Below are 21,192 nucleotides of genomic sequence, written 5' to 3' on the forward strand. Positions count from 1 at the left end.
TAATCGATGCAATTTAATTTGTTTCATAAAGATCAGGTAAATGTACTACAGAACATTGTATTGTAAAGAACAAAAATATCAGCTTTCTGGCCTTGCAGTGCACATTTTAGTGCAAGTATTAAGACACAATAGTGTTCAATTCAGCAATGTATTGCAGAACATCATGCCACAGTCCACTTCAAAGAGAGTCAGGACATGCAGCTTGTTAATAAAATGCTGTAGTATATAAAAAAAGCCACATGTTAATTCATAAAATATATAGTGGTTTATTTGGATGATTTAATGTGATTTCACTGTGGAATTTAGTTTTATCCAGGACAAATATCCAGAGTGTCTTGTCATTTGGAATATTCTTCTTTTAGGCGATGGCTTTGGCTTCAGGTAGGAATGCCTCCCAGTATTTTATTAGCTTGAAGAGAAGGGAAAAACACTCACTATTAAGTACTAAATGTTGGAAAAGAAAACACATATACCTTCCTCCTCTTGTGGCAAACTTGTCTTGACCAGACAAAGTAAGAACATAAGTGCTTCATATCATCCATTCACATTATTACATAATGCAAGAAAAAAATACAAGTAATAAATACACAAATCTGCTCATAGCCACAGAGTTGTTACCACACATTGAACACAATGCTATAGAATAGTTATACAGAATTTGTTTGCAGGATCAGTTTTCTATTCTTACCTCTAAGGATACCACTTTTTTTTTTTTTTTAAATTAAACAAAGCCAGAGGGTTACATTCCTGGAATGAACAAAGGAAGGACTCCAGACACTCTTTTGGGAACAAGGTCTGCTTCTGAGTCACTGGAAACTCTTTTACTGCTTTACAATATTCAGTAATACTTTATACTTTTTTAAAAGAGCAATAAACATTTAAGTATTCAAGTCCCTTCAAGTAAGTCCAAGTACATATTCATTTAAATTTACTCCAACCTATAAGTCAAAGTATTACTTCAGCTTCAGAAGGTGGCAAGACCCTCCACTCGCCACCCATGTCCCTAAGGGAGCTTCTCCCTTGCTTCCCTGAATTAGAGCTGTGCAAGGGAGCATAGCAATAGCTGGGAAACTGCAATCACTATGTTATTCTCCAATACAGTACAGACTAGAAGTAGTTCTTTATGTTTTAGAAACTGCTATACTTAAAGCCTGTCTTTTTTAACTAACCTAATATGGAACGTATTAAATATTAACTTGTACAAAACTTAAAATTTATCTTACCTGCTGTTGTGTTTGCACTAACGACTCTAAGTACTTGATAATAACAGTTTTAAAGTCTTTCACTCGTTCCTTCTGTTAATAAATAAATTATGGCATATTAACCTCTTAACCAATTTTACTTGGAATGTCAGTATTATCTAAAGTAAAACTGTCATTTACTTGGACAAAATTATACGTGCCTCAAATCTTCCCACTTCCTTGCGAATGGTTTTGGAGATCTGTTCAAAATCTTTTTCCCCTTGCTGAACTTTTGTCTCCCACTGGCAAAGGAAAGACACGCAGAGATAAGACACTGTGTTGTCCATTCAGTCTATTAGTATCTGAACTTTTTTTAGTATATTAGTGATAGTCACTCAAGAGCTGAAAAGGACCTATTTGGTTTTTTGGCATACTTAAGAGAAAGTCTTACAATTACAATTTCCAAGTAACAACTTCCATAATAGGATATCATCAGATCAGTTAAAACAATGGTATCTCTAAGGTAATGCTATCTGTAGCTGAAATGTAAAAATATCTTAGTATCGCTATTAAGGAACACTTAATAACATTTTTTAAAAGATTCTTTAGAAAAGAAAACGGATCTCTAAAGTTTTATCTGCTATTCCATTTACAAACACTAGTATAATAGGAATCTAAACCTGTAAACTTTCTTTGACTACCTGTCCAATCAAGTGTGGAAGAGTCTCAAAAGTTAGTTCCCTGTACTTTCCTAATCCCAGAAGAGACGATTAAATCTTCATCTCTGCCTATGGTCAAGTATGTGATTATCTCTATCATATTCCTGTTGCAGATGACAAGTTACTGAGGACATGTTTATTGGCTTTCCAGTCAGAATGCATGTTGCTTAGGCAAGCCAAAGCACATGCTTTCTTGTTCAGTGGGAACTGTTTTCATAGAAAGCAGGAGTAGAAAAGTTATTGCAGGTAAGAAGAGCACAAAAGGAAAATTCAGAGGAAGTGATGTTGCTTGTGGGCTTTTGTCATATTGGGAGTGTGGCATTCACGTAACAATACATGACACTAGGTTATGTTTCTCCTTAGTTTATGGGAAAAGACATCCAGCAACACAGTAAGGGATCATCATCATCTACATTACCTTATAACTGCTTTTACACACCTACTATATTGTTAAATTTAAGCTAGCTGTGTAGATATGCTGTGAAAAAAAGCTATCAGCCTCACACTTCGGACACATGCAGGCTAACAGATACTTAAAATGCAGCTGTATCTGTTCATCTCAACATATTAACTGAGTCATGGGACCCAATATATCTAGTAACACCTATCTTCCTCAGAAAAAGGCAGCAGGGGAGCAACGGACTTCAATATAGCATATTCCTGTCAGCAATCCAGTGGTGCTATTTATTCACAAAAGCATTTTGTGGTGCAGTGTCAACTTACTATTGTGATATGAGATGAACTTCGCCTATGTTCCAATAAATCTACGTATTTATATTTTAAGTTTACATTTATTCAGAGTCCCTTTATTGCCTTTTCAGATATACATTATGAAGCTATACAGTAAGTCATAATAGCATGTCCTTCATGGAAGAACAGCCTGAAGAGTTATCTAATAAATGAAAAAATACAAAACTCAGCCAAGGAAAAGGTAGATTAAGACTGCCTGTGCCTCCCTACCACAGCAACTAGAGGTGCCTGAGACTTCAGTGAAAGCCTCTACAGGCCTTATGGATCCAACATCCCAGTTTCATCATGCCCAAATGCCAGGTCCTATACGAACTATCATTGGATAATAGTCTACCATCCTACAGTTTCTGACAAGGAGAAATTTCTCCTTATTCAATAAGGTATTTCTAGGATTGTTCTTTGGCCTTTTATCTGCCAAAAACAACTGAGTCATGGATGAAGCTCAGGCTGTGTAGGCTTCCACTTTGCAATTTCTCTGCCAGAAGGACTACTATTACAGAATTCAGCAACTCTGAACATATTTCAATGGCAACAATAGCTTTTGATCAGAACATTCAAGTTGTGGGTTTACTAACAACCTTCTCCAATCATCCAATAAAGTAGGAAAAATAAATCCTTCAGGAACAACAGAATTCATTCTTTTAGTATTGGGACTGAGAAAGGATCACCGAGTATTTCCTACTACTTCCAATACTCAGGAAGTATTTTCAACAAGGAGTTCCAGCTCACTTGTATTGTGCATGGATGGGTGACATCAAGAGAGGCAACCAGCAAGAATGTGGTCACACAAGAGTGACACTAAGTTTTCTCAGTAAACAAAGGCCTTTTTTAAGAAAAAGAAAGCCAAGTTAATGAGTAACTTCAACACCATATGCAAAATATATTGAAGGGCAGAAAAAACAAAGCAGCATGTGGTTATTGACCAATGAGGAAGCCAAACAAAGTAACTGCATAAGAGAGCTTGAACTCTGCAATAATGTTCTCCCATTAAATAATGGGAGAATACTGGTGCATAATTAGAATGCGTTAATGTTAAATAATTAAGTTGTCCTACCTCTTCAATTTCCTTAGTGAAGCATGATAGAAAAAGTGTATAAATTACGACACTTCAACATGTTAGATTTATTTTTACTGAAATTACACCATATATACATATATATATATATATATATGGGTAGATATGCTGCATAATTAAGCAAAACATGGGAACAGTTCTCCATTAGTTGTCCTAGCTGGATTTTAGCTTTAGAAGCCAAGAGATGCTCCTCTGCCTACCCAAACGATCTGTTAACAGTTAAAAGCATTATTTAACTTGTCCCTGTTCCCCTCCTCCCATCTCCCAGACTCTGTAGAGACAGTATTAACTGCCTTACAGATCTTACAATGAGTAACAACTGCGCATATTTAATATTTTAAATAAATTCCTTTTAACCATTTCAGTAAATATGGAAAACAGCAAATGAGTAAGTGATTTTTAAATAAAAATGGTATAAAGTATTGCATTAATGCAGAATGAATGACTTAATGCAGAAAGTCTGACCTCCAAAATAGCATTTGATAACATTACCTCTTTTATCTCATCTTTAGCTTGCTGCAATTTATCAGGTTTGTTGGCAAGTTGGAGCTTTGCTTCAGCTTCACGTTTTTTTTGTAAAGTGACCTGAGCATCTTGCCACTTCTGCCAGCATTTCATTCGATGATCAAACACACCCTGTAAGGACAGAAAAATTTATTAAACAACTGGAATTGTAAGAGCTATCTAAATTCCTAGTAGGAAAAGGTAATTCTGGATAAAACTGGAACAAGTATACTCAAAGAAACCTCACTGTGTTTACTACATGTCTTCTTGCATTTCATTTGATAGAATGCTTGCACAGCTCAATACCTTCCATAAATAACAGGGTATTCAAGAAGCCTTTTCAGAGCAGACACCTTAGTGCCCCAAACCATTTTATGTTCCCCAATCCATCAAAACACTACCAAAACAACCACTACAAAGTGCTCTATTATGCAAATACTTCTCTAAATGCAGATTCTAGCGAACTTTTCATGCATATGGATTACATGCTTATTCAGCAATACGTTTTTATTAGCAATGGACTAAGGTAACAGTATTAAAGTATACTTTAAACAAAAAAAAAAAGAAAATAAAAAGAAACATATATACTCCCAACAACCTGGCAATTTCCAAGATATTTCTGGATAAAATTCATAGACAATCCTTCCCATGTCAAAACCTAATTATGCTGTGCAGCATGACTTACACCAAAATTGAATATTTTCATTAATGAGATGTAGATCCACAAATTGTATTTGTTTCTTATTTACAGAAACTATTGGCTATCTACCAAATATGGCCAAATTATGTTCTCCAAAATTCATGAGCATATTGTAAAAATAAGTAACCTGAAAGAAACAAGTACAGTATGCTTAGACACAGTAGCGTATGGTGTCCCCAAATACTGTGCACAATTAGTACTGCTCAAAGTAGATGATGTTCACTGTGTACATTTATTAATCCATTCCCATTTTTGATTGCAATCATTTTTATCGTTGGAATAACTAATCAAGGATGCATTAATTTTACCCAGCTAGAACTTCAGGCAAAAACTTAGTCTTAACTCTGTTATGACGTGTGCAAGTGCACACATTCGTTTACCTTAAATCTACAAGTTGAGGAATGTGACTCTAAACACAAAAAGCAGTATTTTTCCTAGTAGTACTCACTTTTACTGCAGCAATGAGACGAATGTAATCACCAAGCAGTTCAGAGAACACATAGAAATCAGCAAAAGCTTGTTCTTGATGCAATTGATCTATCTTCTCCTCAACCTCTGCAAGCTGAGACAAAGCTCTAGACAGAGCAGTGTGGTCCTCAGAGTTACCTAACATGGCAGCACTTTTAGCAAAGGCAGCTGTGTTGGCTGAAAGCTCTGAAATACAGGAGTAGTCTTGAGTACAGTGTAGTTAATTTGTTATACTACTCTGCGGCAAAGATCAGTGGAGCAGAGACCTCTGCCCTATTTCAACCCTAGCTTCACCAACTGAAAAATATAAGCTCTATTTCCTAAAGCTCATGAAAAATACACAAGGAGATCACAATGAAACCACATTTAGGAGAAAAACACCTGCACAAAAAACTCTCCATCAGTAAATATTTTGCTGAGCCTGTTAATGTCATACCTACTGTTTTGCTGAGCCTGTTAGTGTCATGCCTACTCTGTCTAGCAAAAGGCATGGAAAAAACTGTCACATCAGTATTATCCAACTGCCTAGTTCAGAGAAAATGCAAGCCACAAAACAAAAGCCAAGTCACCTACAGAGCAAATTCAAAACAATTAACAGGTCTATAGCACAGTTGTTCCATGCAGTTCAGAGTGGAAAAAACCCAACTATTTCAGAAAACCACCACCCCCATGACTGGAATTTATTTTTGTTGTACTGTTTTATTTACTACCTTTAACTGTGCATACTGTAATGTACGGCCACATTCTGACATGCCTTAAAAGAAAAAAAAAACCCAACCCACATACCAGCATGGCTAGCATCTATGAAGGTAAAGCTTTGAGCTTATTTATTAACAAATACTAGGGCAATTGTCTCATCAAATCCCATGTAAGTCATCCTGTACAAAGTTAAGTCCTATGAAGGACTTTTGAACAAATGTTTAACCCAAATTAGTTCAGGATTGAAAGTGCAGGTTTGTTTGCAACTGTGCTGCTTCTGCGGAATCATCAGAACACCAAAAATGTTTGTAGAAGCAAAATATCTTCAGATATTTAAACCCCTTACAATTTAAACACAACTCAGAAAAAAAAAACACTTCAAATCTGTGAGCAGGTGTCAAATCAACAGTAAACAAACATTTTGATTTTCCATTACTTCTTAAAATACTCTTCAGTCTTGAGGACATCTCGCCAAAGATATTTTGCTACAGAGAGTAATTCCTGATAAGAGTTATGAGAAAGCAACTTATGAGACTTTCACATACTTTTGAAAGTGTAGAGCTGAAAGGTGACCCCATATTTTAACACAATACAGTAGTATCAGAGGGCACCTTTATGGTCTTCCTTAAACTACAAATCAAAGTTTTTGTGTTTTGGGTTTTTTTAAAATAATCTGATGGAAAGCTCTCTCTGACAAAACAGCAGCACAGGTGATTAAAATAAAAACTTACAGGCTTTGCTTCTCTCTAAAAGAAGTAAACCAAAAGCTGATATTCTGAGACTACTTATCTTTCCAGAGACGTTTACCTTAACAGTAGCTTGATGATGTATCATTATATGGACCAAGTTAAGAATAGTAAATTCCCCGTTTAAGAGCTTTTTAATTCAGTTAACAGAGCAATACTGAACCAAGAGATGTTTAAATGGATTTATGCAGCCACTTTTTGTTCAGAAGGAAATTACTCTTGCCTTGAGACCTAGAGATACATTTATGGATGTCTACTGTAGTAGAATCACTTGCTAGGTAAGGTATTAATCTCTGCAAGAAAAAAAATTGTGCTAAATCAATACAGTAACTTCAGGAATGACAGATATTCTGGTTAAAATTAAGATTAAAAACAGGTATACAAAAATGCTAGAGCAGTTTAAACTAAAAGGTACAATTAGAAGATTTTTGCTTTAAAATATACTGTGTAACTCTATTAATTAGTTAAGAGCTCTGACATACTAAGCTCTTGTTTTATGACCATTTCCTACAGGTCTAAGCACTTCAGTTCATGCAGCCACATAAAAGTAAAGTTACCTTTTCTGTGGCAGACTAATGCTTCAACACTGGCATGAAGTTTCCTAAGTTGCTGATCCAGATTCTCAAATTGCTGCTGTTTTTCTTCAAACCACTGACAAAAGATGAAAGAGTCAAGCATTACAAATTAGATTACCAACAGCATTTCTGGTTTTAAAGAAGCAAATTATCCACATACTGCCAGGGTGGTCAACTGGTACAGCTAAGAATTCAAGCCAATAAGCAAATTAATAACCCATTTTCTACTTCTACAGCTTTAAAATGCAATTGTTGAGGCTCATTAATTCATCTCATTATTCAAGCCGAAAAATCAGCTCTTACTGCATCCGATTCATTCATCTTGATTGTCATTTTGTTGACAGCGTCGGCAGCCTTGTTCACCATCCTCAATATTCCTGCTCCACTCAGAGCCTGGGTGTTAACCGCTCTCGGCAGCTGGAATTGAATGACAAATAAGGGCAAACAGACTGGTTAAAAGGATGGAGGTTTAACTGGGCACAAGGGGGAAAGAAAAGGATATAGTGTTTTCTTTACTCCTGTGTGTTTCAATAAAGTGGAATCTAATTTCTCAGATTTACGACTTTTACATTCTCAAGAGGAAAACTTAAAAATATAGACTATTTTCTTTTCTTCTACACCTTTACATTTAAATGGAACAAACAACCCACTTGTCCAAAGTTATTATGAACTAGCCAAAGGTCCTAACTAGCCACCTATACACTATAGAGAACAAACTGCCACTACAGGAACAGAAAAGCTTAGATTTACAACAAATTAGATGAAAGAAATTCTGTAAAACATTTAATTGTAATGCAAGATTTGCACAGTGTGCTGATTATAAAAGGTTGATGTCTTTTTGCTTTTCAGTATAGGCCAGATTTCAAAACCTACCTCATGCATATCAAGAGAACTGTGTATTTGGTTCGGTACTTAGAAATCCTCAAAGGTAAGTTAACAAACTAAACTTTAAATCTAATTGATATTATTATTCATGCTAGTCTGAATATGCCATACAAGGTGGCCCCTATGTCAGACCGTTTAGCCTTCATGTGATGTTTTGTCTGTCAGCAGCACTGACAAATCCACTGTAAGTCATCTATCAATGATGCTTTTGTCAGTAGTGAGGTCTCTGTGACTTATTAGTATAACTAAGATATTGACACTGGCCAAAAGACAGTGGATTCACTGTAATACTGAACTATGCACATTTATAAAGAGATATATCTTTAACAATATATTTAATATTGTGAAAGGTGTCAGATTGATAGCACGGGTGACTGAAGTGCTCTATGCACAAAACATCTAGCCTGACCAGCAGTGTTGCTAGCATTTTCACATTATCCTACCAATACACCTCAAGTTGGGCTCCTAGAGGCAAGAGGGCTGCTTTCAAGCCAGTTTAATTCTTGATCTTACTTAACAATCAGTAACATCAATTATGCATTTTCACCATGTATGAGAAGTTTAACTCAGAACTGGACAGACTGACTTGCTTGAGAAGTCACTGAACAGAAAATAGCTTTTGGTCACTACCACTCTTAAGTTTTATCAGAGGCAGAGGCACACCATTACCTAAGCAGCCGCTGCCATTCTGTCCCATGAAGGGTACAATCCAATTTGATTTCATACGAATTTAGGGAATCAGGTCTCAATACAAAGAGAACATATTGCTTTGTAGGTTACCATAACTAGAAACAAATAGAGGAACTTAAAAGAACTGAAATACCTCAGAACTTTCCAAGAACTGTCTTAAATCTGGATCCTGTAACAAGGTTGGGTGTTTTACTGTTCGCTGTAGATACCTATGATTTTAAAAATTAACATATTAGATAATAAAACAGATTTAATGTGCCTGACAGCATTGGAAAATGCCCTTCATCTGAAGAACAGGTACAATGCAGCACACAACCTCCCTCATTATCTAATGGGGCTTGAACACTCTTAAAAAGTGACCTCTAAAGGGTCAGATGATAGTTCAGTCTCCAAGCCCCTTCGATCCCTTGCCTCTCTGCTGACTCTTCAAACCTTATTTATGCATTCTGTCACCTTCCTCCAACAAACACTTAGGCTAAGTCCTACACAGAGTTACAAACTAGGACCACTAAGCTGTTGAAACATTCACTGAAGTCTTACTCCAGTAAGGCTGCCACAAAGCCTGGACCTTCTGACTGAAAGTAATGCAGCCCCATGCCACAATATAACACACCAAAGGTGCAGGCAGTGGTTTCTAACATAGTCTGTTTACACCAGAAACTCCTTAAGGTGAGACCTACCATAACTGTATGTTGCACAGAGGTAAAATATTATACTTCATATTGTCAACAGCTGACTGAAGTCCTCATCCTCTAATAACAGCCAATTTACACCAGGAAAAAAATAGATTAGCTTGTTTAAACGTCCTTGTACAGTGCAGTGGGCAGGCTTTTTCTTACAGATAATTCTGGCTGACTTATTTTAGAATTAAAGGAAATCTTGGAGAAGTGAGCTGATTATGTTCTAGGTATGAACGATTTATTTGCTGGCTCAACTAAGGCCTTCAACCCATATTAGTTCTAAAGGACTCATCCCCCCACCCCCCCAAATCAATGCAACTCTTTCCCTTTGCAATTTTTTGTGTTTCTTCTTAGATCTAAAAACTGTCGATTGAAAATATAGGGGTTGAAGACAGAAATTTCCACAGTATTACTCCCCTAAAAGCTGCTGCAAGTTTGTCTTCTACTAAAGACTGCTGCAAGTTTGTCATAACTGATTTTAACATTGTGTATTAACAGAAAGTGTCTGACATTTACATGAATGCTTTATAGAAATCTAGTACCTCAAAAGATCACAGGAATATAAGGAAGTATGTGTTATTGCCAATTATGATGCAGTGACAGAATGCTACCAACAGCACACTCTACTTTTTGCAAAGCTTTAGTTTTGCTCAAGCCTCAGCTGTGAAGTATCAGAACAGCCCCATTACATTCACAAATTGCTTAGAAACTGTCCCAGAAAGTGATGTGGGCTGGGACTTTTCACTTTTAACTGAAAGTCTGAGTATATTGATATTGTAAGTGTAATGTATTTTTTCCATCCTCCATTAGGTGTGGCCACAAGATCCTTATTTTTCTTCCTAAAGAAGCTAAGGGTTGCAGTGAAACTTTTTTATACATTAGACTGCTCAACTTTTCCTTACTTGTTCTATACACAGTAGCAAGTACAAGTTAAAGTTAATGTGGCAAGTAACCAGAGATTTTTCTTTGGAAATCTGCTGCTAGACGATAGCCTTTACTCTGAGGGAGACTTCTAACGTTTTCACTGGAGACAACTGACAACATGCTCGAGGACATCTGGCAGGCAGACTTGTAGTATGCAAGTTCACTATTCTAGGGCATAAATTTTAGTCAACTCAACTAACAGGGTACATGGCTTTCCTGCCCACTTTCCCCATAGTTCTTGGTTCAAAAAAGAGCAAATGGAAGCAGATTTCTTTGGTCTGACTTTCTGGGGAACTTTAATAAGTTTTCCTCAGGTTTAGGCAAGAGCAACAGAACCACTGCCTCTAAATATTATTGGAACACCTTGGTAGGTAGGCAACTTTTTGATTCTGAAAGGAAAAAGACAGCTAGAGTTGGTGTGATGAAAAAGTTGCTCCTTGCCAGATAAGATATTAATAGTCTTTCTGAAAAAAACAAATGGAATATACTGTGAAGCCTTCCCAATGTAACTTGTCAGAAGGCCATTTTACTTTCAAGTGACAGAAGGTCTCCTTCACGTGTCTCCCTGCCCAACAGCTGATTTTCTATGGAACAGATATACTGCTGAAGTGCCTTAATTCCTTAAACCCAAAATGCTTAAGTAAGCTGATAAATAAAGTTTTACTTACTGGATCTCTGCAATCTCAATCTTAAGCACCAAGCAGTTTGAAAAGATTTAGGTATAATCCCGTCTATGAATAAGGCTACATTTCCCATAATTAATGGAATTATTCCATTTCTACACAAAAATTTGGCAGCTGCATACAGCCTCCAGAATCCATATAAGTACAGATGGCACAGACCCCAATTGCAGAGCCCACGTAGTATATTACAAGTCATTCTGAGGCTAAACAAGTTTTAGCTAGATACATACATTACCTTTCTAGAGCTGCTCTTCTTTTCTCTACAAATTCAGTAGATGAAGAATCTTCCTTGCCTACTTTAACCTTGGTCATGCCTTTGAAGAAAATGGCATCATGTTACTTTATCATAAATAAATCATTAACATAACCAATGTAATTAGAAGACAAAGTTCACTTAAGTTTATGTATTTAAGTCAAATTACAACGGAAAACACTACACAGGAACAGAAGAAACATCAACACTGCATGCTGCATGGTTTTGTGGAAGCAGCTCTGTGAAATATGCAATTTCCTGTAACACATTAATTGTGACTAGAAGTTATACAAAACTAGTTTAATTTGCATTTATGAAAACAATCTAAATGAAGATCAGAGTCTGACTGGTCACTCATGTTCAGAAGAAGAAAACAGTTACCCAAACAAAGCAGAAAACAAAACTAAATCTCAGGTTATAAGCCTATTAATTGGTAAGCTTATTACCAATATTTTCATTCTATTATTTTTTAAAGTTCTAAAACTAAGAGTTTTTTAGTCATCTAAGGCAAACTAACCAGCTCTGAAAACTGTGAAGCATATGAACAACTACAAACTGAATGGAGAATAAAATTAGCAGAATAAAATGTATGCAGCTTTACATTGCTTCCTCTGCCCAAGTCAAGAGTGGCCAAAAAGCTATGACAGGGGAAGCCAGAGTTATTGATGTATCATGGTATGGGAAATACATTCAACCTCAGCAACAGAACTCTAAAACTGTCAGCCTGAGGTAAATATTTTTCATGCTAAAGACCCAAACTCAGATTTTAGGAACCTGAATATTATCAAAACCACCACGAAACACTGAACATTCATAATTATTCTTATTTCCTAAAACACAGGAGAGGTATGTTATGATACAGTCCAAACATCTTATTTCTACCTGTAGTGTATTCCTGTTCTGTTAGTTCTGTGCTTCTCCAGCTAAAAGTTCTAAGTCTGAGATTCTGAATATGTACTCTGTGACCTGTCAGGTCAACAGTTCCCAAAGTTGTTCCTCACCCGATCTCCCTTCTGGCTTTAGAAGTTTCACACAGTAACCCACGGAGGGGACAAACAGCATCCTTACAGGAAGAAGGAGGGACCCTTAACCTCTCAGTGAAGCCTTAGTTTTTCCCTTCTCTGTAACATGATGAAAATAAATCCGATTGGCATTTTTTCCAAAGGTATACTACACAGTGTAGCGTAACTGTAAATCCACAAATTTATCTGTAAAATCAAATATGTCTTTAAGTACAAGGATTAAAGTATTCAAACAAAGGTGAGGTAATTCACATGCCTCATCTTTTTGCATTAGAGTATTACTATTCATTAATATTTCACTGCAGAAAGCATGAAATGCTGCAGTTTAATACAAAAGATCCTTCACATTTGATAGCAACTGAAGTTCATAGGGGAAAAAACTGAATACGTAATCAAATGACCAATATGAGGAATTCCTAACTTGTGATATTGACAGTTGTTTCTAGATATCATGTCAGGTTTCTGTCTCTGCTAATATAAGCCTATTTAAATGCAAGCATAAAGGCAGTTTCTGTAGCCCAAGCACTCTAATCCTTCACAGGAAAGGATCCATGACTTAATAGATTATTTTCTTAAAAACAGAAAACGTGATTTTCCAACACACATATGTAAGTAGTGAGGCAGCTTGGATGAATGTCCAACTCTAGCTCACCACTGACTCAGTTTTATCCTGTTGTTCCACAGTCAGTAATTGACCACTTGAATTTGTGGCTAAGGTCTGAAATGCCAGCCCCTCCCACCTGTCACCAAAATAAAGTTGGAGCTTAAAACTGCAAGTGTTATCAATGGTGTAACAGAATGAACAGACTAAGGACTTTTGTACAATAGACACTGCATAACACTGAATGCATGATATTTTGTATTAAGACTTTAAAAATAAACATGTGTGATGTAAACAAAATATGTCATCTTACTTTCAGCTGTTTTGCCAGCTCTCTGCTTTAAGATGCCTCATTTTAAATCAGTCTAGAATCCCTTCTTTTCTCCAGAATTAGAAATGTATGGTCTACATATTTTTGCACAGAACTAAAAACTAAAGTGCACTTATACTAATATATAGTGCACTGAAGTTCAAGTTTAAAGAGGGAGTTTCATGCTCTTTGGAAAACGTCCTAGAGTCTGTGAGTTTTCCCAACTTATCTGTAGCTTAACAAAGTCTCTATACAAGGATCTGAAGTGATAGCCAGTGCTTGCTTACACTGCAATAAGTCCCACCATTTTACACACTTCCAGGTGTATCAATATTTATGCTGGTTTTTGTTCAAGTGGTACCTCAAATCCAGGCCAAGCTTTGTCCTACAGATGAATTTGACCGTGATGCAAGTACTACATTTCCATGTAATTGCATACTGTTATAAATGCTTTAAATGTTGTATCATCCAAAGGACATGACTAGAAGCCTCATTCATCTTTATAAGCCCTGTTAGCATTTGTAATTAAACTTATTTTTGTAACGTGAAAAATTGGTTATTACAGAATCATACATTACTTTCAAGAACTACCAAAAATTCAGACCAAATTTTCAGTCTTACAGACTGAAAAATGCAGTGCTTTTCCACAGAATCAAAAGCATGATTTTCCCAAGCTTTCTGCTGCCTACATCTACTCAGTTTGCCTATTCCTACTTATATGAAAAGCTGCTGCTCTGATTAGCTTTACAGACTAAACTACTGAAAAAAAAGTCCTGCCATTCCTTATATATCAAACAGCATTCTAGAGTCCAATCACTTATATGGGTAAGCCAAAAGCCTTCAACAGGTTTTACTGTTGTTTTAAATGTTTAGTTATTTTGAAAGAACTTCTACTTAGAGCTCATAGAACTGAAGTTGCTTCAATGCATCAGGCATGCTGCTTAGCTCATGGAAAAAGGATCTGATACTTCAAGGCATTCACAAAGACAAGCATCACTCAGAAGTGTTTTCTGTATTAGAACTTTGAAAAATTAGCTAGAGACAATTAGTTAGCATTCACCATGACCAAAAGAGACAGACTGCAGTATTAGAGAGGTGGAGTACACATGAAGCTCTGTATATCGCAGGCAACTGATAACAGCACAAGTTAAAAATAAACCTTCATTTAACATCTTTGTTTTGATAGACTAATCAGCTCTTGAAGGGCAACAGTGAAGAAAGAATGATAGATAAGAAACAGAAGGCCATGTATTAAGACAAATGTCCTTCTCATTATCAATGTTGGTCTGAGTTAGGAAGAGGCGAGTACATATCTTTCCAATTTAACATGAACTTTTTAAAAATACAGGACAGGAAGAATATTTAACAGTTTGGACCACCTGATAAGCAGTAAGTAATATTTGTGCAGCAAAGTATTTATTTTACAAGCCCAACAGGTATTGAAATACTTTATTACAGAACTTAAATGACACGCTTAAATTCAACCTTACAGGAACTCCACTTACCTACGATACTTTTCTCTGGAGCTGGAGGCACAATGTAACCAATATGCATGTACTTTGTTGCTAATTTGCTGTGCAAGCCAAGAAAATCACTGAATCTTCTTTTAACAGAGAATTCATTTTTGTGGAACATGGAAAGTGATGTCTTAAAAAAAAAAGTTATGAATTACTGGTCCATCCATTCAGCTATGATACAAAGTTATCTGCAAATATTTGTTGCACTAGTTACCTTTGTTGTTACTCTGTATGCCATATAAGCATTCATGCCATCTCCTGTAAGAAAATTAAGATACTTATCCTAGGGCAAGTTATTTCAATCCCTCCACACACTTTTTGTTCCAAAATATACATTAAATAGCTTTGCTTTTACATACAAAAACCTGCCAAAACATACCTGAATAAGAAATCATGCTAAAGTCTCAGAATAGTCTTCAAGGGATAAGACAGTCTACCATCTGACTTACTAGGCTCACGGAACTTACCAACTTTCTCTGGGTCTGATACATTGATTTCTATATCAAACAAATCTCCATTTGCTTCCTCTTCAATCTAGGAAAAAGATACGCCATATTTGACAAGGCAATGTGCATTCATATTATGTATGGTTACAAGGATAAGGGTATAGAGGAAGGAGGAGGAGAAGTCAGTATGTTTGTATAACTAAAAAACACTCCCAGACCTACCATCCAATGTTAAGTGAATATAATTTCTAACATGGATCATCACTGCAACAAAGTTCATGCAGTGGACTTGGCAGTGTTAAGTTTCTGGTTGGACTCAATGATCTTAAAGGGCTTTTCCAACCTAAATGATTCTATGATTGTATGACTTCAGTTTTAAGCCTTCCGGCAAAAGCTTGTAGTTTGGCAGCATTTTCTCAGGACATGTTGGCCTCAAAATATTTAGTAAATATTTATCCTAGGGGTATGTTAATTGTATCTCCTCCAATGCCAGCAGATACTATGGTTCAAAAACTACTCTCATTTGCGATGTTTCTATATGCCTCTAATCAAAGGACAGATAATCCTTTTTATTAATGGTATCTGTAGCCGAAGAGCTTGGGAAGGGAAAAGTAACAGAGAATTTTCTGATACTTGCCTGAGCTCTGTTCATGCAGAATTTTGTAATCTTTCATGTAACATACATAAGTTTGATAAAAGAGATCTTAAGAAACACCATGGCAGAAGAGACAGTGTACCAGGGCTGAAGGGGGGGAAAATCAGAATAAAATGCCATCTTGTGGTATCTGTGGAAGCAGTCATCATCAAGTCACAGGCAAGTCTTGTTTGCAAACTCATTTAGCAGAGGCATTGTCTAGTAAGAGAACACTCCAGAATGAATGGCATTCGGCAATGCCCAGGCTTTGAATGGAACACCAAGTGTAAATAGCAATGTTAAAACTACTATTAGCCTCAGCTGTTTGTTAGCATGCAGGATAATGCTAACAACTACTTCCTCCAGTTCCCCATTAACAACAGCTTCAGAAATCCAAGTTGAAACCTGGCACATGCTAGTAAGAGTTATTATAGATCATTAACATTTCTCCTGTATCAAGCTCACGGGTTGCTCCTACATACGCTTTTACAGTATCTGTTCTGAAGGAATGGAGCATCTTACTCCTCACACTACAGATCTCCAATATAACCACTTAAGTAATGAATTGTTATGGTATTTTCATGAGTCAAATTCATACTAAACTTTATATGCAAAATAAACAGAATAGGTTTTCTTTTATGTACTTCCCCTTAGCAAAGGATGATCCCGTGAGTCAACATTTAGAAACTGTACTTTTAAAAGAATAAAAAACTTCAAAAACCAAACAAGACATGTGCATCATTTAGAAGTTTACTGCATACCTCTTCTCTGGATCTATCAAAAATCACAGGGGCTGTTATGCTTTTTGATTCCATTCTGGGAGCTACTAATGTAGTAGGTGTTACAGGAGTGATTGCAGGAGTAGGTTCTGGTGAAAGTATTGGATCCCTCTCTGGACTGTCCAGTGAAACTTCTTCTGTTGCTTCTAGATAAACATTTTGAGTTAGCAAATAAATTTTTGTGCAACACAGATGGATGTGCATCACAAAGATAACAAACATGCACACCAAAAAATGATGATATACAAGTTTAATAAGATTATCTGTAAATAGCATCTATTTGTCCTGGCTAATTTCTTTCAACACATAGCTAAAACTAGATGTGACATTTGAGCTTCTAGTGCATAATGGGTTAAAGTAAGATTAATATTGCAATTTTTTTTTTAATATACTGTTAGGTAAAGAGTCTTTTAAAGTAGTTACAAGTGATAAGTCATTTATTTCTGTATGAGATACTGTGAAAACTAATGAAAATTTTTTTACCATGCAAGTAACTCTTTTTCAGCACTTGTACCAATTTTAGTTTTTGCACTCTGAACAGCAGCTGATTTAGTCACATAGGCTGATAACTGAGCAGACCAAGCCATGTGTTAAATGAAGTTACACAACCATAACACACCCCTGCCCCCACCAAAAGCTCACAACCTGTAAAACAGAAATATTAGCAGGCAAGACATTCTGACTAGTAAGACTATCTTTAGTCTCTACCTATCTTCAGTCTCTTTGGGGCTTAAAACAGTTCGCTAGAAACTGAATACTTTCTTCAGGCTGTAGACAATTCATCTATCTTTAAAGAGGATGTAAATCTCTGCTCTGCAAATCCAGCATCATTTCCTTCACTAAGTGGTTTTGACCACTGGCAAACTGCACACTTCCTGGGTACAGAGAAGTTCCTGTTCTAGTATAAATAACTAATGCTGTGGTTCTTGCTAAATGTGCATTTTCAAGAATTCTAGTTCCTTAAAAGATAATATTGATCACAGAACTGTCATTTGATACCAAAATTGACTTCCCAACTGATCTCAAGTCTTGTTACAAACTACACTTCCTGTGGCAAGTACTTTACCAAGCAGGTAAAGAGGCACTAAAACAGATCCACTCCAAGTTATACAAAGTTACCAAAAGGTTTACTATGCAATTTGGAAAAAAGCTGTGCTTGCAACTTCTGTCCATATGAAACACTCAATTTTCAGAAGAAAATAAGCCATCTTTCTTCCACACTTTTTAAAGCCTGGTGCATATAACGAACATCACTAGTCCTTACTCAATGGTTAAGAAAAGAGTTTTAAAGATCAGATCTACTTTAAAATTTGTGAAATAGTTATATTGCATGTAAAAAAAAGTCTCATTTTTGTCCTGCATAGGATTGTTTGCTTCTCTAGAACCACCTGTAATCTACTAGCATTGTAAAAATAGAACTGGAAATAGTATCCAATGAACCATATCATTTATTACTGCAAAAAGTAATATTATGATTTTTCATAATCAATATATCAAAATCACTCAGCTTTATTCCTGCTGCCACTTAGAGATATTCTGTTAGTCAATTCTGCTTCCCATTCTTCTGTAACACTTTTTTTGCCAATCCTTCATATTTTTCATAAATGAAAAAAACCACACTTCTCTGTTTCAGGGATGAAAATGACTGTGTGCCTAAATTTTATTTGATATTGAAGCTCAAAATAAATTGAAAAAACAAATTTCAAGGTCACTACGACTTAACCTGGTTTGAAGCAGATGCTCAGTCTGGCTTGAGGCTGACAAAGCTTGCTGTCATCACTTTGTTGTGGAGTGTAACACAGAATTGCTGAGCTTGGAAAGGATCTCTGCAGATCACCTAGTCTAACCCCTCTACTCAATCAGGGTCAGCTAGAGCAGGCTGCTCTGGACCACATCTAGATGGGTTTTGAGCATCTCCAAGGATGGAGAATCCACCTCCTCCTTGGACACACTCTGCCAGTGCTTGACCACCCTCACTATTTAAAAAAAAACAAACCGCACACCCAAAACAAACCACCAAACCAAAACCAACCCCTTTTTTTCTTATGTATTACCTGTATTTCAATTTGTGCCCATTGCCTCTTGTCCTGTCACTGGGCACTACTGAAACGTCTGGCTGCCTCTTCTCCATTCCATCCCATTAGGTATTTACATGCATCGTAAGATTCCCCCCGAGCCTGCTCTTCTCCCGTCTGAACAGCCCCAGCTCTCTCAGTCTCTACTCATATGTCATATACTTCATGCCCTTAATCATCTTCACAGCCCTGCACTGGACTCACTCCAGACTGTCCGTGTCTCTCTTCTATTGGGTACCTCAGACCTGGACTCAGCACTCCAGGTTTGGCCTCACCAGGGCTGAGTAGAGGGGAATGATTACCTCCTTCAACTTGCTGGCAATGCCCTTCCTAATTTCAAATTAGAGATTTCCATAGTATTTTCAAATTAAACTTAAATGCAAGAACCTTTTTATATTCTCCATTTTTAATATGTACAAAGATTAGCTAAAAGCTTTGTTTGAAAAGATTTAGTTTTCCTACCATTGCTTTATTCCTACTGCTAAATCTTTCTGAAGAATCCTGCTGATGCTTCCTGACCTCAAATGCCACAGGAAGGATACTGCATCTTAAACCAATAACGAACTTGAATTAAAAACCTCAGATCAGGTGGGAAGTCATTCTTTAGCAACTGAGGCAGTTGCAAAAAGAAAAAAACTTTTAGACTGGTGGAAGAACAACATTGAAACATGGAAAAGAGGTAGTCCTCTCCTTTGGCAGCTAACAGCATTCAACATATAGGTTATACGTTATACAACTGACTTTCACAGATACCTTTTTCAGAAAAAAAAATATATACATATGTAACATTATATATATATATATATATATATAATATGATGTAATATAAAATATTAAAAACTTATAAAATAAAGCCGTTCCACTTTAATTCTTCCTTTTCTTATAGGAAATAAACCTATAGGAAATTTTCCTATAGGAAATATTCCTATAGGAATATACCACCAGCTATATTCCAGCACATGTATTTGGGAAACAAACCATTAATCACCACTAAATACTTCTCTGTGCCTTCCAGTTTTATACAGGCTTATAAAACAAGTCATGAACCAATTCAAAGCACACAGATTTCTCACTTTCATCAGCTGAGAAAACATTCCTGTTATTGTAAAAGTATGACTTCATGAAAACAGTGTGAATTCAATGTAACAAAGCAGCACTGCTATCAGATGAAACAGAAGCACACTCCTTCCCAGCACTCCTCTTTTTGACTTGTATCCACAGACCCATAGTATCATGAACTGATCTAGGTTGTGTATCACATGAACTCCAACCGGGATTAGCCCCCTGCTACTGTTCCACAGATAGCTAAAGATACTGCTAAGATGGTGCATTATTTCTGTAAAAGAGAAAGCAGCAGGAACAAGCAGTTGGAAAGGCAAGGTTTCCTTTCAGCAAGACCAGCAACATTAGACTTCATCCACACCAATATTTCTAAAGCTGTGCAGCCCCAGGTTGGTTGGGCATGAGCAAATTTTAAAAGGTGCTGCCTACTAGCCCTCCTTTTCTATTTTCCTGGAGGAACTTACCCAGAGAAAATAGTATCTGTTTGTTTGATAGCAGCAGGTCAGTTCTTTTAGGAAGAAATGAGAATTTATGCCATCCTCCCTCCTCTTACCTCTCACCCCCAAGTTTGCATGCATCCCAGACATTACGTAAATCTAGAAGAGTGAAGTGGAAAAGGTAGTGGAAGGGGGTGAGAGGACAGAGCAGGACAGAGACAAGGACGTTGTACCTTTTGTTTAAAACACAAGTATTAAAAGATTCTGAAGGGAAAAATAAGTATTAGGTCTAAATAACAACGGCAGGCTTTTACACTTTCCAGCTATTTTTTTTCCCATCATAAAAGCAGTCTTTGAGTAGTACATAAGCTGAAGATCTATTTCCCAAGAAATAGATTTGTTCTGATGAACTCTGTCATTTATGCTTCTTACATACATTCTTTCACTTCAAGAAATCAGATGACATGGTCTAGATTAAAAAGTTTCATTGACAATTCTTCTGTTTGTTTTGTGTTTTTTTTTTCCCATGGAAAGATGAATTTGGTAGGTTTCAGAGTAGAAACCATGGCACTTTCAGAAACATTTGCTTGATTTATTCATCTGAGATTTTCCCTGAAAACTTAGGTATTAGGTTTTGGTTTTGTGGGGTTTTTGATTTGTTTTTAAATATTCTGTATTAGTATTTGCATGAAAAATAAAACCTAGATGTCTTGCTTTCCTGGGAAGTTCTCAGAAGCATAAGATCTTCTTGCATAAAGAGATGCAACTGCTGTGGCC

General features: G+C 36.4%; 1 protein-coding gene across 1 annotated transcript in view; it reads right to left on the bottom strand.

Annotated features, from left to right (window-relative positions):
- Window positions 1–275: 275 nt before the first annotated feature.
- Window positions 276–21,192, bottom strand: part of SNX2 (sorting nexin 2) — a 34,438-nt gene continuing 13,521 nt past the window's right edge. The window contains exons 3-15 of the mRNA XM_072860413.1: window positions 16,824–16,987; window positions 15,450–15,516; window positions 15,197–15,240; window positions 14,971–15,112; window positions 11,515–11,593; window positions 9,126–9,201; window positions 7,721–7,834; window positions 7,400–7,493; window positions 5,378–5,583; window positions 4,218–4,361; window positions 1,403–1,483; window positions 1,224–1,295; window positions 276–409 (exon numbers count right to left, since the gene is read on the bottom strand). Of these exons, the coding sequence (XP_072716514.1) occupies window positions 359–409; window positions 1,224–1,295; window positions 1,403–1,483; window positions 4,218–4,361; window positions 5,378–5,583; window positions 7,400–7,493; window positions 7,721–7,834; window positions 9,126–9,201; window positions 11,515–11,593; window positions 14,971–15,112; window positions 15,197–15,240; window positions 15,450–15,516; window positions 16,824–16,987 (1,334 nt within the window). The 3' untranslated portion in view covers window positions 276–358. The remainder of the gene's footprint in view (window positions 410–1,223; window positions 1,296–1,402; window positions 1,484–4,217; window positions 4,362–5,377; window positions 5,584–7,399; window positions 7,494–7,720; window positions 7,835–9,125; window positions 9,202–11,514; window positions 11,594–14,970; window positions 15,113–15,196; window positions 15,241–15,449; window positions 15,517–16,823; window positions 16,988–21,192) is intronic.

Source organism: Ciconia boyciana, chromosome 4, assembly GCF_034638445.1.
Source record: "Ciconia boyciana chromosome 4, ASM3463844v1, whole genome shotgun sequence".
Taxonomy (NCBI): Eukaryota; Metazoa; Chordata; class Aves; order Ciconiiformes; family Ciconiidae; genus Ciconia; species Ciconia boyciana.